At 39.4% G+C, this 15,345-nt stretch overlaps 1 protein-coding gene across 8 annotated transcripts in view; it reads left to right on the top strand.

Moving 5' to 3' along the window:
* VPS8 (VPS8 subunit of CORVET complex) overlaps positions 1–15,345 on the top strand; it is a 261,243-nt gene that overhangs the window by 113,807 nt on the left and 132,091 nt on the right. For all 8 annotated transcript variants that reach the window (XM_080656453.1, XM_080656454.1, XM_080656450.1 and 5 more), the window contains 2 exons: positions 2,698–2,787; positions 7,834–7,885. In XM_080656453.1, coding sequence (XP_080512579.1) covers positions 2,698–2,787; positions 7,834–7,885 — 142 coding nt within the window. The remainder of the gene's footprint in view (positions 1–2,697; positions 2,788–7,833; positions 7,886–15,345) is intronic.

Genomic DNA, 15,345 nt, shown 5'->3' with positions numbered 1-15,345 from the left:
ATAGTTTCTAAGTCCAGAGTTGATAATTATGCATTGAGTTTTGAAATAGTATAAGAAGACATCTCAGAATGATTAGCTATCCCATTGTTTGATAATATGCTTCCAGTATATCTGAGGTTTCTATTACAAGTTTTCAGCCCTTAATTGAGGAGCAGTATGTATTCTGGCCTAAGATGTTTCACAATTTACCTCTTTATTTCCACATCAGTCCTAATAATGAACATGCTGCTCCTGCAAAGGCACAAAGTTGCAAAGGTGCTTAGCTACTAAGCCCTGTTAAACTAACATATGGGTAACTTACAAAGGTCTTAGACCAAAAGTTTTCTTTTAATGTGCAAAATTACATACAAATGAAAGGTTTAGAAAAATGGTTATTGTTTCCTTCTTGGAAACTCTTTATGAATGGCTGTGAGTAAAGAGTAAAGTAAAATCAGATCCTCCGTTATATATGCTTTTGTATTATATGGGTAATTTGGCATAGTATTATTCACAGTCTGATAATTGGTCTGGTGGTTTGAGAGCATGTTATCAACCTAGCTTTATTTACCTATCGCAATATAGGAGAAATTTCTTTTTCTAACATTTAAGCTTTTCCCCAATACTATGTAAATAAATTCTAATCTTTTTCATGTTAAAACAATTAAAAAATTTCTCTTTCAGTTTCCTTTTTCTCCATATCAGTCCTGCTTCTCTTCTTCCCTGCGGTTACCCCATCTCATTCTTCCCAGTCACTGATTTCTTGAAAGCATTGTCTAAATTGCTATTTCCATTTTTTTACATTCTAATAACTCTTCAAATTTGCTTTCACCACAGTTAGCAATGACTTCCATGTCCACTATATCAACTGATATTTTTCAGATTTTATTTACTCTTTCAAATGAACAGCATTTTCATTAATTCAAGGAGCATTTATTGAGTGTGAGGTTCTAAGGATGTTTTATGGACCCTAGTGGACAAGGCTTTGCCCTCTGTTAAGGCTTACATTTTAGCAAAAAGTTAGACAATTAGCAGATAAGTAAATCAGAAATATCCAAAATCAAGTGTTATATTAAAAGTCAAACAGGCAATCTGGTAGGGAGAGAATAGTCTACTTTAGCTTGGCTAATTATAGAAAGACTTTCTGAGGAAGCAACCTTGAGTGGTTCTGAAGTACAAGAAGGAATCAGTAATGTAAAGGTCTTGGAGAAGAAGATTGCAATAGGTAAAAGCAACAGCTAATGAAAAAAAGTATTTTTTTTATGTGTGCCTTAGGGGTTAAAGTGACAGATAAAAGGCAAACAGAGTTGGAGTCTCTTTGAAAAAGTTTTAAGCAAGATTACTCTGGTTTGCTTTAGGAGTAACAGAAGAAGGGGTGAGGGCTAAGGACAGAAGAAACAAGAAGATTAGTTAGGAGCTGGTCCAGGAGGTGGTCCTGGCCAAAGATGGTAGCAGTGAGATGGAGAGAGAGGGCCTGGTTTTGGATATGTTTTGGAGGTAGAACTGTTTTGCTGATGAATTGGGTGGCAGTGGTTGCGGGGAGGGAGAAATTTAAGGATGATGTCTAGTTTTTTGGCTTGAGAAACAGTAGTGATTTGTTTAAGAAGTTTGAAAGATTGGTGTAGGTTTAGGTTTGGGAGACCAAAATCAGGAATTCTGTTTTGCCATTTTATTTTGAGATAGCTACTAGATATTCAGGTGAAAATAGCAATTAAGTGATGAGATATATGGTTCAGGGGTTGGATTAGGACTGAAGCTGTAAAAGTAAGTCATCAGTAAAGATCATGGTACTGGCTGAGAGGAGGGTAGTCAGAGAAGAGAACCTGCCTTTATCCTATATAAAAATATGACACCTAACTTTGATTTTTCCTCTTACCTCTCTGCTACCTCTTATCATTCATTCTCTTTTGCCGACCTCTACTCTTCTACTCCAGTCCTCTCCTCATCACTCAATAGGATAGTATGGCTCTCATAGGAACAGAATACAGAGTACTCTATACTTCATTCATCTCTATTCCTCTTCCTAAATATTTTCTCAAATTGATTTCTCTCCATTCTTAAACATTTCAAATTCATTATTACTTCTACCTGCAGAGTTCCCAGTTTCCACCTGTGCTTTTGGCTCACATACATGCATCCTTTTTGTCCTAGCTTAAATGTTGCTCCTTTAGGGATGGCTTTCTGAATACTCCAGACCAAACCAGGTTCCTTTATTATACTTATCACAGTTGTGTAATTGTGATATGAATTATTTGTCTAATTGAGTATCTTCCATAAGTCATAGCTCACATACCATTTGGTGCCCCTCCCTTCTTTTAGTTAGTGTCTAAGATGATTGGAGGTTCTGTAAGGGTGGGGACTAGGTCCATCACTTTATCCCCAGTGCCTAGAAGAGGACCTGCTTGTAGTTGTTCAGCAAATATTTGTAGACCTATTGACCAAAGCTAAAATGAATACAGAAAAGGTGAGAATAGAGACAAAATAAAATTAGGTATTGGAAGATGTTTAAAAGTAGTTCTTATACTATTAATAGTAGTATTGAACCTACAACAGCTCTTATCAGGGCCTTGTATTTGAGTACTTCAGTTTCAATTTTTTTGCAGAGAAAGAATAAGAAAAATTAGGGAGAATTCAAGATCTTCTCCATTCTTAGAGGTTTAAGGGTAATAATTGGTTAGACTTATTCAATTGTATCGAACAAGCAACTTTTCCTTTTTACAGGTAGTTCTCATGTGTTGGGAAAATCATCTATATGATGCCATGATCTATGTTTACAACAGAGGCATGAATGAGTTTATTAGTCCAATGGAGGTAAGATACTTCCTATCTTGAACACATACTTAATATTGTCTTTTAGTGTTTTTTTCCCCTATTCTATATTTTCTTTAAATAGTTTCTGTTCTCATAGAATAATTTGTAAAATTTCTTTTAGATTTATTAGGCTTGTACCCATTTGGGAATTTGTTAAGTACCCTTTAATTTCACATTTTCTTTTATTGCTTTTTTATATCTGCATAAGTAAATATTTAAATACCAGGGAATAATCCTATCCTATATAATAAAAGGCCAATATGCAAATTGACCAAATGGCGGAACATCTGGTCGCTATGATGTGCACTGACCACCAGGGTGCAGACACTCAATGCAGGAGCTGCCCCCTGGTGGTAAGTGCGCTTCCACAGCGCTAAGGATGTCCAACTGACAGCTTAGGCCCGCTCCCCATAGGCCCGCCTACGCCGTCAATGGAACATCCCCCAAGGGCTCCTGGACTGCGAGAGAATGCAGGCCAGGCTGAGGCAACCCCCCTCCCCCGAGTGCAAGAATTTTATGCACTGAACCTCTAGTATCCTATATAATAAAAGCCTAATATGCTAAGTGTCCAGTCGTCTGGTCAACCAATCAAAGCATAATATGCTAATGATATGCTAAGGCCACTCAACCACTCAATATGACGTGCACTGACCACCAGGGGGCAGACAGTGGCCCGGTCGACCAGTCATGATGTGCACTGATCACCAGGGGGCAGACAATGGACCGGTCGACCAGTTGCTATGATGTGCACTGACCACCAGGGAGCAGATGCTCTGACTGGTAGGTTAGCTTGCTGCTGGGGTCTGGCCATTAGGGACTTCTGGCCATTAGGGACTGAGCGAGATGAGCTGGACATACCCTGGAGCCCTCCCCTGGTCCCTCCCCAGCTGGCCAATCTCCCACGTCCCTCCTCATCTCCGATCGTGCACCAGTGGGGTCCCTCATCCTGGCCTGCACCCTCTTGCAATCTGGAACCCCTCGGGGGATGTTGGAGAGCTGGTTTCGGCCCAATTCCGCAGGCCAGGCCAAGGGACCCCATTGGTACATAAATTTGTGCACCAGGCCTCTAGAAGAAAATAAAGAGTAATGCATGCCTGTTAGACTAAGTTTTTTTCTGAAGAATTTTTTGATATTATAATAGCTTTTCCAAAAGATATACAAAATTTATTATCGTTATTATATATAATAAATGTACTCTTCAGTAATATTATTTGTAGATATGGTCTGCTGGGGAAGGTCCTGAAAATGTTGGGAGGTAATTATTTGTTAACAAGAGGCCCGGTGAATGAAAATTCATGCACTGGAGCGGGGGTTCCCTTAGCCCAGCCTGCCTCCTCTCATAGTCCGGGAGCCCTCAGGGGCAGGAGGCGACCCAGCGATCAGGGTAAGGTGATATCCCATCACACCTCTGCTGCTGCCACTGCCGGTAGCACAACCCTTGGCTGGCCCTGGTTACCTGAGCCTCTGGTACCCCTGGGCAGCTGGGCAGCTGATATCCAAGGCTTGCCTGCGCCTTGGGCTGGCCCTGGGCGACTGGGGGGCTGACAGGCCTGCCACCCCAGCAGGGCTGAGGGGACTGGGTGCTGCTGTCTTGTGGCTGTGGGCACCGCCATCTTTGAGGGTGTGGCAGTCAATTAGCATATTCCCCCCTTATTGGCTGTGGGCGCTGCCATCTTTGAGGGTGAGGCAGTCAATTAGCATATTCCCTCCTTCTTGGCTGTGGGCGCCACCATCTTTGCAATGACATGAGGGTCAATTACCATATTCCTTCTTTATTAGATAGGATTGCTGGTTTGTTGCTTCCAAGTTCAGAATTTTGTAGCATTCATTATCCTATATCATAAAGAGGTAATATGCAAATTTACCCTCACGCCCTCACAAGATGGCTGCCTACGACCAAGGTGGGTTAGTGAGAGACGACCAAATGACTGACCAAGCAGGCTGCATGGGGCGACCAGGCCGGCAGGGGGGTTAGTGAGGGACAACCAAACGACCGAACAAGCAGGCTGTGTGGGGCGACCAGGCCGGCAGGGGGGTTAGTGAGGGACGACCAAATGACTGAACAGCAGGCTGCGTGGGGCGACTGGGCCAGCGGGGGTCTCAGTTGGGGGTGATTAGGCTGGCAGGGGGGCATTCAGGGGCGACTAGGCTGGCGGGGGGGACAGTTGGGGGCAACCAGGCCGACAGGGGGGGACAGTTAGGGACAATCAGGCCAGCAGGCAGGTGAGCGATTAGGAACCAGCAGTCCAGGATTGTGAGAGGGATGTCCAACAGTCAGACATCCCCTGAGGGGTCCCGGATTGGAGAGGGTGCAGGCTGGGCTGAGGGGACCCCTCCTCCCCTGTGCATGAATTTCGTGCACCAGGCCTCTAGTGTAAGTATAATTTCTTTTTTTAAAAATATATTTTATTGATTTTTTTACAGAGAGTAAGGGAGAGGGATAGAGAGTTAGAAACATCTATGAGAGAGAAACATCAGTCAGCTGCCTCCTGCACACCCCCTACTGGGGATGTGCCCACAACCAAGGTACATGCCCTTGACTGGAATCGAACCTGGGACCTTTCAGTCTGCAGGTCGATGCTTTATCCACTGAGCCAAACCAGTTAGGGCAGTATAATTTCTTATTCTCCTTACCGATAGAAAAGAGCATCTAAAGCATTTTAAAAAGAAGAGAAAAAAAAAACACATACCCATGTCCTCCTTGTTACATGCCTTATATTTGAAGACAGAATTGAGGATAATGCCATGTGTCCTGCCGGCCCATTGCTTTATTACAGTGACTAATCACCTGGCTCAGAAGAGCCAGGCATCTGCTGAAGGCATCCAGTCAACTTATTTTCATACTTAATGGCCATGCAAAACTATCTTCAGTATTATTAAGTCAGCAGTAATTCCATGATAGTTCAGTCTTCTTTAAATGCTTTTAGCTTGGTGGGTATCCCTCTAATTCATAACTCCTTCCATTTTGGATGCACCTCTTTTCCTGGTCAGTTTTCAAAATGAGAGCCACAGCTCTCTTCCTCTGCTTTTGACCCTGATTGTGAGTCAAGTAAGTATTTTTTATTCTTAATACCTATCAGCTGCTTCCTCACCCAGAGAAAGAGCCGTCAGCTGCCTACTCAGTGAGGTCCAGAGCCTCCCTGTCTGCAGAAATGTTCTCTGTCCCCCTACTAAACCACAATTAGGAAGAATTAATGCAATTCCTACTTTCAAAATAATTCCTTAAAGTAGATTCTAATTTGATGCATTCTATGTTGAAAAAAATGATTGGCAGTTTTTTGTTATTGTTGCTTTTGAAGTTTTTGTTTTATGTTTGTTTTTTATTCTTCAAAATTTGGTTTGCATTTATACCTGTATATCTCAAATGGAACACTGAGGTTGCCTTATTTTGTGTTAAGAGTAGTTTTCAAGTTTAATGACTGTCGCCAGGAGCTTGGTACTTGTTATTAAATAGTCATTTGGAGATTTTAGCAATGGGAGGTTAGATGCACTTTATTATTTCTTTTATAATTCTATGCCAATAAAGAAAACACTTTTCAGTCTTTAAAGTTTAGTTATTGTAGTACTTACAAAGGTAATTAAAGGGAAGTGTCCTGTCTTTTGAAATTTTGTAGAATAAAGGACAGTCATCAAATTTGAGATGGCTACTATAGTCTCAAATCTTTTTTTAGTTCTAGTGTGGCTGCTTCTGGAGTAAAAGTAGTGTCTTGTGTTGAGGAAAACTTCCTCTATCAACTTAGATCCCATTGGTGGGGGAAGGCTGTGAATTTACTGATAATAGACAGACTAATAGGAGAAAAGACAAGATTTATTCACTTGTGTACTGGGATCTTACAGTGATGACTAACTCACTGAATAGCCAGTAGTAAAAGTTTATATACCAGTTTAACAAACTGTTCTGTGAGGAGAGATTTAGGGATTTATGGAGAAGTATGGATGATTTTATTGGGCTTTTTGGTGTTACTATAGAACTGCATTTGCACTTTCCAGTGTTAGGGGTCATTCTTCTCTCAAATAGAAAACTTCCTTCTGGGAAGGCCAGTTAGTTTTGTCATTAATCTTGTATTTTCAGAGGCTCTGTTTAAATTTAGGTAATGTTTCTGTCTGTGCTGCTGATTGTTCAGATGATTTCAGTTTAAAGTAATCTTCATTATCATTTTGGTGGGTTATTAATCCCTTCACTTGCTTACTGTTTTTTAAGAAAGCTAAGGATATCTTATATAAGAAACTAGAGGCCCGGTGCACGAAATTTGTGCATGGTGGGGGGTGGTGTCCCTCAGCCCGGCCTGCACCCTCTCCAATCCGGGACCCCTTGGGGGATGTCTGACTGCTGTGATCAGGCCTATACTGGCAGTCGGACATCCCTCTCACAATTTGGGACCGCTGGCTCCTAACCGCTCACCTGCCTGCCTGCCTGATCGCCCCTAACCACTCACTCTGCCTACATGCCTGATTGCCCCTAACCCCCCTGCCTGCCTGCCTGATCGCCCCTAACCACTCTGCCTGCCTGCCTGATCACCCCTAACTGCTCCCCTGCCTGCCTAATTGCCCCAAACTGCCTCTGCCTGCCTGCCTGATTGCCCCTAACCACCTCTGCCTGCCTGCCTGGTCACCCCTAACCTCTCTGCCTGCCTGATCGCCCCTAACTGCTTTCCCCTGCCAGCCTGATTGCCCCTAACCACCTCTGCCTCAGCCCCCACCACCATGGCTTTGTCCGGAAGGATGTCCAGAAGACGTCCAGTCTATCTGGTCTAATTAGCATATTACCCTTTTATTAGTATAAATTTTAATCTCAACAAAGACTTTCATCAAACTGATATTTATTAAATGGTCTCTTTCAGTGAGGAATATGACAATGACTGTTTCCCAGTGATCCTTCTAAAACAGTTCATGTCCACGTTAAAAGTTTTTATAGTTAATTTCAATAGTATATGACTAATTCAGTCAGAGAAAGATGATTAATAGCATAAGATTCGTGATTACCTTTGAAATAATACTCTTCTTGAAAAATGATGGTCATTGTTTTCCTATTTCATTTTTATGCAGAAACTTTTCAAAGTCATTGCTCCTCCCCTGAATGCAGGAAAGACACTAACAGGTATTTTCTAAGCCTTATTTTTTTTCTTTTTTTTTTTTGTATTTTAAGATATTATTTAAATATCATAAAATTCACCAATTTTATGTGTACAGCGTAAATTTTGGTAATTGTATATAATCATGTAACTGCCACCATAATGAAATTGTAGCGAGAACTACGTATACGGTTTCTTCACACTAAAAAGTTTCCTCCTGCCCTTTTGTGGTCTATCCTTTGCCAGCAGTCCGACCTAGACAATCACTGATTTACTTTCTGTCACATGTTTCATGTAAATAGATCCTACAGTATGTAATCTTTGATGTTGTATTTCTTCCATTTAGCATAATGTTTGGAGATTCATTCCCTTTTACTGCTGAATGGTATTTCATGAATTGGATATACCATCATTTGTTTATTTATTCACCAGTTGATGGGCATTTAAATTGCTTCCAGTTTGGAGCTATTATAAGTAATGCTACAACATTTGTGATGAATTTTGCTTTTAGTTAAACTTTTTATTGTAAGGAAATTAGAGATTCACATGCAGTTGTAAGAAATGAGACAAGAGATCCTGTGTACTCATTACCATTTCCCCAATGATAACATTTTGCAAAACTAAAGCACTGTATTACAACCAGTTATTCACATAAAATCAAGATATAGAACAGTTTCATCACTATGTGGTATCCAGTATGTTACCCTATCCCCCATTGCTGATCCCTACCTATAAATAAATTTTTATGTGGGCATGTGTGTTCATTTTCTTGGGCAACTGCAGTTTTGGAATGTTCATTGCTAATGTATAGAAATGAAATTGATTTTTGAATATTGATCTTATCTCCTGCATTCTTGCTGAATTCATTCTAATTTTTAATGGAGTTTTTAGAATTTTCTAAATATATAAGATCATGTCAGCTATAGAGGTAGTTTTACTTCTTCCTTTTTCATATGCATTTCTTTTATTTATTTTTTCTTCCCTAATTGGCTTTGCTAGAATTTCCAGTACAGTGTTGGACAGAAATAGCAAGAATGAATATCCTTATATTTTTCCTGACCTAAGGGGGAAAGAATTTAGTCTTTCACCATTAAATGTGATGTTAACTGTGGGTGTTTTGGAGATGGCCTTATCAGCTTGAAGATGTTTCCTTCTATTCCTAGTTTGCTGAGTATCTTTAACGTGAAAGAGTTGAATTTGATCAAAGGTTTTTCCCTGCATCTATTAAGGTAATCTTGTGGGTTTTGTCCTTTGTTGATATGGTCTATAAGATTCATTGATTTTTATATGTTAAACAAATCTTACATTCTTGGGATAATCCCACTTGGTCATGATGTATACTTTTTTTTACATGTTGCTGGATTGAGTTTGCTAGTGTTATCTTTTGAGTATTTTTTATGTCTATATTCATAAAGGATATTATTCTGTAGTTTATTTTCTTGTATTTTTTGCTAGTCTTGATATAAAGTATATTTGATATTCTGTTATATTTGCTTCATAGAATGAGTTGGGAAGTGCCCTCCTGTTTTTTGGTGTGTGTTTTTAAGAGTTTCTGAAGGATTGCTGCTCTTTTAGTGTTTGCTAGAGTTCATTAATAAAGCCATGTGGGCCAGGGATATTCTTTTTTTTATTGTTTAAAATATTACATATATTAGTACATATATCTCCTTTTTTTTCCCCATTGACCTTCCCCCAGCCTCCCCTGCCCACTGTCGCATGCCCTCATCCTACCGCCCCAGTGTCTTGTGTCCATTGGTGTGCTTATATGCATGCATACAAGCGCTTTGGTTGATCTATTCCACCCCCTCCCCAACACGCCCCAGGCTTCCCGCTGTAATTTGACAGTCTGTTCGGTGCTTTACTGCCTCTGTATCTATCATTTTATTCATCAGGTTATAATGTTCTTTATTTACCATAAATGATTGAGATAATGTGGTATTTTTCTTTCATTGCCTGGCTTATTTCACTTAACATAATGCTCTCCAGGTCCATCCATGCTGCTGCAAATGGTAAGAACTCCTTCTTTTTTACAGCAGCATAGTATTCCATTGTGTAGATGTACCACAGTTTTCTAATTCACTCATCTGCTGATGGGCATTTAGGCTGTTTCCAAATCTTAGCTATGGTGAATTGTGCTGCTATGAACATAGGGGTGCATATATCCTTTCTGATTGGTGTTTTTAGTTTCTTGGGATATATTCCTAGAAGTGGGATCACTGGATCAAATGGGAGTTCCATTTTTAGTTTTTTGAGGAAACTCCATACTGTTCTCCACAGTGGCTGCACCAGTCTGCATTCCCACCAGCAGTGCAAGAGGCTTCCTTTTTCTCCACATCCTCACCAGCACTTGTCGTTTGTTGATTTGTTGATGGTTGCCATTCTTACAGGTGTGAGATGGTACTGCATTGTTGTTTTGATTTGCATCTCTTGGATAATTAGTGACTTTGAGCATGTTTTCATATGTCTCTTGGCCTTCCTCCTGTCTTCTTTCGGAAAGATTCTATTTAGGTCCGTTGCCCATTTTTTTATTGGATCATTTATCTTCCTTTTGTTAAGTTGTATAAGTTCCCTGTAGATGTTGGAGATTAAACCTTTATCAGTGATAACATTTGCAAATATGTTCTTCCATAGAGTGGGCTTTCTTGTTGTTTTGTTGATGGTTTCCTTTGCTGTGCAAAAGCTTTTTATTTTGATGTAGTCCCATTTGTTTATTTTCTCTTTAGCTTCCATTGCCCTAGGAGCGGTATCGGTGAAGAAATTACTTCGGCATGTCTGAGATTTCTCTGCCTGTGGATTCCTCTAGTATTTTTATGGTTTCCTGTCTTATGTTTAAGTCCTTTATCCATTTTGAGTTAATTTTTGTGTATGGTGTAAGTTGGTGGTCTAGTTTCAGTTTTTTGCATGTATCTGTCCAATTTTCCCAACACCATTTATTGAGGAGACTGTCTTGATGCCATTGTATGTGCATGCCTCCTTTGTCAAATATTAATTGAGCATAGTGGTTTGGGTCGATATCTGGGTTCTCTGTTCTATTCCATTGGTCTATATGTCTGTTCTTGTGCCAGTACCAGGCTGTTTTGAGAACAGTGGCTTTGTAGTACAGCTTGAAATCTGGTATTGAGATCCCACCTACTTTGTTCTTCTTTCTCAGGATTGCTGTGGCTATTCGGGGTCTTTTTTTATTCCAGATGAATTTTTGGAGAGTCCTTTCTAGGTCTGTGAAATACACCGTTGGTATTTTAATGAGGAGTGCATTGAATCTATAGATTGCTTTGGGTAGTATAGACATTTTAATGATGTTGATTCTACCAATCCATGAACATGGTATGTTCTTCCATCTGTTTATGTATTCCTCTATCTCTTTTTTCATTGTCCTGTAGTTTTCCACGTATAGGTCTTTTACCTCCTTAGTTAAGTTTATTCCTAGGTATCTTAATTTTTTTGGTACGATGGTAAATGGGATTGCTTCTTTAGTCTCTCTTTCAGTAAGTTCACTATTGGTGTATAGAAATGCCATAGATTTCTTGGCGTTAATTTTGTATCCTGCTACATTGCCGAATTGATTTATTAAGTCTATTAGTTTTTTGGATGGAGTCTTTCGGGTTTTTTTATGTATAATATTGTGTCATCTGCAAATAAGGACAGCTTTACTTCTTCTTTTCCAATTTGGATGCCTTTTATTTCTTCTTCTTGTCTAAATGCAGTGGCTAATACTTCCAGTACTATGTCAAACAGGAGTGGTGAGAGTGGGCATCCCTGTCTTGTTCCTGTTCTTAGGGGAAATGGTTTTAGTTTTTGCCCATTGAGTATGATGTTAGCTGTGGGTTTATCATATATAGCTTTTATTATGTTGAGGTATGATACTTCTATTCCCACCTTGTTGAGAGTTTTTATTAAGAAAGGGTGTTGGATTTTGTCAAATGCTTTTTCTGCGTCAATTGATATGACTATGCAGTTTTTATCTCTCAATTTATGTGATGTATCATGTTTATTGATTTGCGGATATTGTACTATCCTTGCATTCCTGGGATAAATCCTACTTGGTCATGGTGTATGATCTTTCTGATATACTGCTGGATCCGATTTGCTCGAATTTTGTTGAGGATTTTGGCATGTATGTTCATGAGGGATATTGGCCTGTAATTCTCTTTCATTGTATTGTCTTTATCTGGTTTTGGTATTAGGGTGATGCTGGCTTCATAGAAGGAGCTTGGAAGTGTTCCTTCCTCTTGAATTTTTTGGAATAGTCTGAGGAGGATAGGTTTTAGTTCTTCCTTGAATGTTTGGTAAAACTTCCCTGTGAAGCTGTTGGCCCCGGGCTTTTGTTTGTTGGGATCTTTTTGATGACTGCTTCAATTTCTTCCATAGTTATTGGCCTATTGAGCTGTTTAGATTCTTCCTGATTGAGTTTTGGAAGGTTATATTTTTCTAGGAATATGTCCATTTCCTCCAGGTTGTCCAGTTTGTTGGAATAGAGTTGTTCATAGTATTTTTTAACAATCCTTTGTATTTCTGTGGGGTCTGTTGTTATTTTTCCTCTTTCATTTCTGATTTTGTTTATTTGGGTCTTCTCTCTTTGCTTCTTGGTGAGTCTGGCTAGACGTTCATCAATCTTGTTTATCCTTTCAAAGAACCAGCTCTTGGTTTTGTTGATCTTTTGTATTGTTTTTTTTTTTTTTTGGTCTCTATGTCGTTTATCTCCACTCTGATCTTTATTATTTCCTTCCTTCTGCTTACACTGGGCTTTTCTTGTTGCTTTCTTTCTAACTCTTTGAGTTGTAGGTTAGGTAAATTATTACCATTGTTTCTTGTTTTTTTGCAGTAGACTTGTAGAGCTATGAACTTCCCTCTCAAGACTGCTTTCGCTGTGTCCCATAGATTTTGGATTGTTGTGTTTTCATTGTTGTTTGTTGCCATGTCTTTTATTTTTTCTTTGATCTCTCTGGTAACCCAGTCATTGTTTAATAGCATGCTGTTTAGTCTCCATATGTTTGATTTTTTTGGATTTTTTTTATTGTAGTTGATTTCCAGTTTTATGCCACTGTGGTGTGAGAAGATGCTTGATATGATTTCTATCTTCTTGAATTTGAAGAGATTTGCCTATGACCCAACATATGGTCTATCTTTGAAAATGATCCATGTGCACTTGAGAAGAATGTATATTCTGTGGCTTTGGGGTGAAATGTTCTGAAGATGTCAATTCCATCTGGTCTAGTGAGTCTTTTAGGATTGATGTTTCTTTGCTGATTTTTTGTTTAGAGGATTTGTCCAGTGCTGATAATGTGGCACTAAAGTCTCCTACTATGATTGTATTGCTGTCAATCTCTCCTTTGATATCGTCCAGGAGTTTTTTTTAATGTATTTGGGTGCTCCTGTATTGGGTGTGTATACATTTACCAGAGTTATTTCTTCTTGTTGGATTGCTCCCTTTAGTATTATGAAGTGGCCTTCCTTATCTCTTGTTATGTCCTTCACTTTGAGGTCTAATTTGTCAGATATAAGTATTGCTACTCCAGCTTTTTTTCATTTCCATTCACCTGAAAAACCTTTTTCCATCCCTTCACCCTCAGTCTGTGTGTGTCTTTTTTTCTGAGGTGGATTTCTTGTAGACAGCAGATATATGGGTCATGTTTTCTTATCCAATCCGTTACCCCATGTCTTTTGATTGGGGCATTTAATCCATTTACATTTAAAGTTATCATTGAGCCGAAACCGGTTTGGCTCAGTGGATAGAGCGTTGGCCTGCGGACTGAAGGGTCCCGGGTTCGATTCCGGTCAAGGGCATGTACATTGGTTGTGGGCATATCCCCAGTGGGGGGTGTGCAGAAGGCAGCTGATCAATGTTTCTCTCTCATTGATATTTCTAGCTCTCTATCCCTCTCCCTTCCTGTCTGTAAAATATCAATAAAATATATTTTAAAAAAATAAAGTTATTATTGATAGGTGCTTATTTGTCTCCATTTTTATTCTTTACCCCTGTGTTCCTCCTTTGCTTCCTATTTCTTTTTTTTTTACAGCAGACCCTTTAGCATTTCTTGCATTGCTGGTTTGGTGGTAATAAATTCCTTTAGTCCTTTTTTGTTTGTGAAGCTCCTGATTTCACCTTCAATTTTGATTGATAGCCTTGTTGAGTACTGTATTCTTGGATTCAGACCCTTCCTTTGTATGACTTTGTATATTTCATTCCATTCCCTTCTGGCCTGATGAGTTTCTGTTGAGAAATCAGTTGCTAGTCTGATGGGGGTTCCTTTGTATGTAACTTTCTGTCTCTCGCTGCTGTTAAGATTCTTACTTTGTCGTTTGTATATAATGTGCCTTGGCGTGGGTCTTTTGGGGTTCATTTTGCTTGGGACTCTGTGAGCTTCTTCGATTTGTGTGGGTTTTTTCTTCCCTACATCAGGGAATTTTTCTGTCATTATTTCTTCCAACAGATTTTCTATTCCTTTCTCAGTTTCCTCTCCTTCTGGAACCCCTATTATGCGGATGTTGTTTTGTTTCGTGTTATCTCAAAGTTCCCTTAGGCTCTCCTGCTGCTTTTAAATTTTTTTTCTAGAAGTTGCTCTACTTGGGTATTTTTACCCATCTTGTCTTCTAGCTCACTGATGCGGTCCTCTGCTTCTTCTAGTCTACTCTTGATGCTTTCTATTGAGTTCTTTACAGCATCGATGCCATTTTTCATTTCTTCTTGGTTCTTCTTCATTTCCTCTTGGTTCTTACTCATATTGTCGAATTTGTCTTCCATTCTTTTCAGCCACCTTATGACCATTTCTCTGAATTCTTTCTCTGGCAGGTTGCTTGCTTCCATTTTTTGTTTACTTCCTTTTCAGGTGATGCCTGCTTTTCTTTCATATGCGGGCTGTTTCTTTGTCTCCCCATAGTCTCTCTTCCCCGGATGTCTGGTTATGTAGATCTCTCTCTCCTGCGTTGATTTAAAGGCACAAAATACAACACAACCAGGTACAACACACAAGGCACTGAGCAGAAATGTATTCACTATATTAATAACCCCAAATAAAGGTGACCACCAGAGAAAGGCAAATGAGAGGATAGGAGAGAAAGAAGAAGAGAAAAAAAATAAAGGCGTGCAAAAATGAAATTGGGAAAAGGAAAAAAAAAAGTAAGAGAAAAAAAAAAGAGAATACGAAAGAAGAGTGGAACAAACTATATATATGGGGAGAAAACTCCAATAGAACACCCACTAATCCCAACAAATGGCAGCAACAAGTACCTGGAGATGAATACAAACTGCAAACAACAACTAATATCAAGCGAGGCAAGGGAAAACAGAAGCAAAAAACAAGACAAATAAACAAAAAAGAATAAGCAAAACAATCTCACAAGCAAAAAAAAATCGATATAATCAACAATCAAGCAAAGAACAACAAAAGGACAGAGAGGAAAAAAAGGATTTGTTGGATAGTGAAGACAGAGAAGAGAGAGGTTTGTATGGACTTGCAGCAGGGGATTGGAAATTAGATATATAAAT

The sequence above is a fragment of the Plecotus auritus genome (assembly GCF_963455305.1).
Source record: "Plecotus auritus genome assembly, chromosome: 2".
In the NCBI taxonomy this organism is placed as follows: domain Eukaryota; kingdom Metazoa; phylum Chordata; class Mammalia; order Chiroptera; family Vespertilionidae; genus Plecotus; species Plecotus auritus.
The sequence above is the reverse complement of the archived record's forward strand: the minus strand, read 5'-3'. Positions and strand labels throughout refer to the sequence as shown.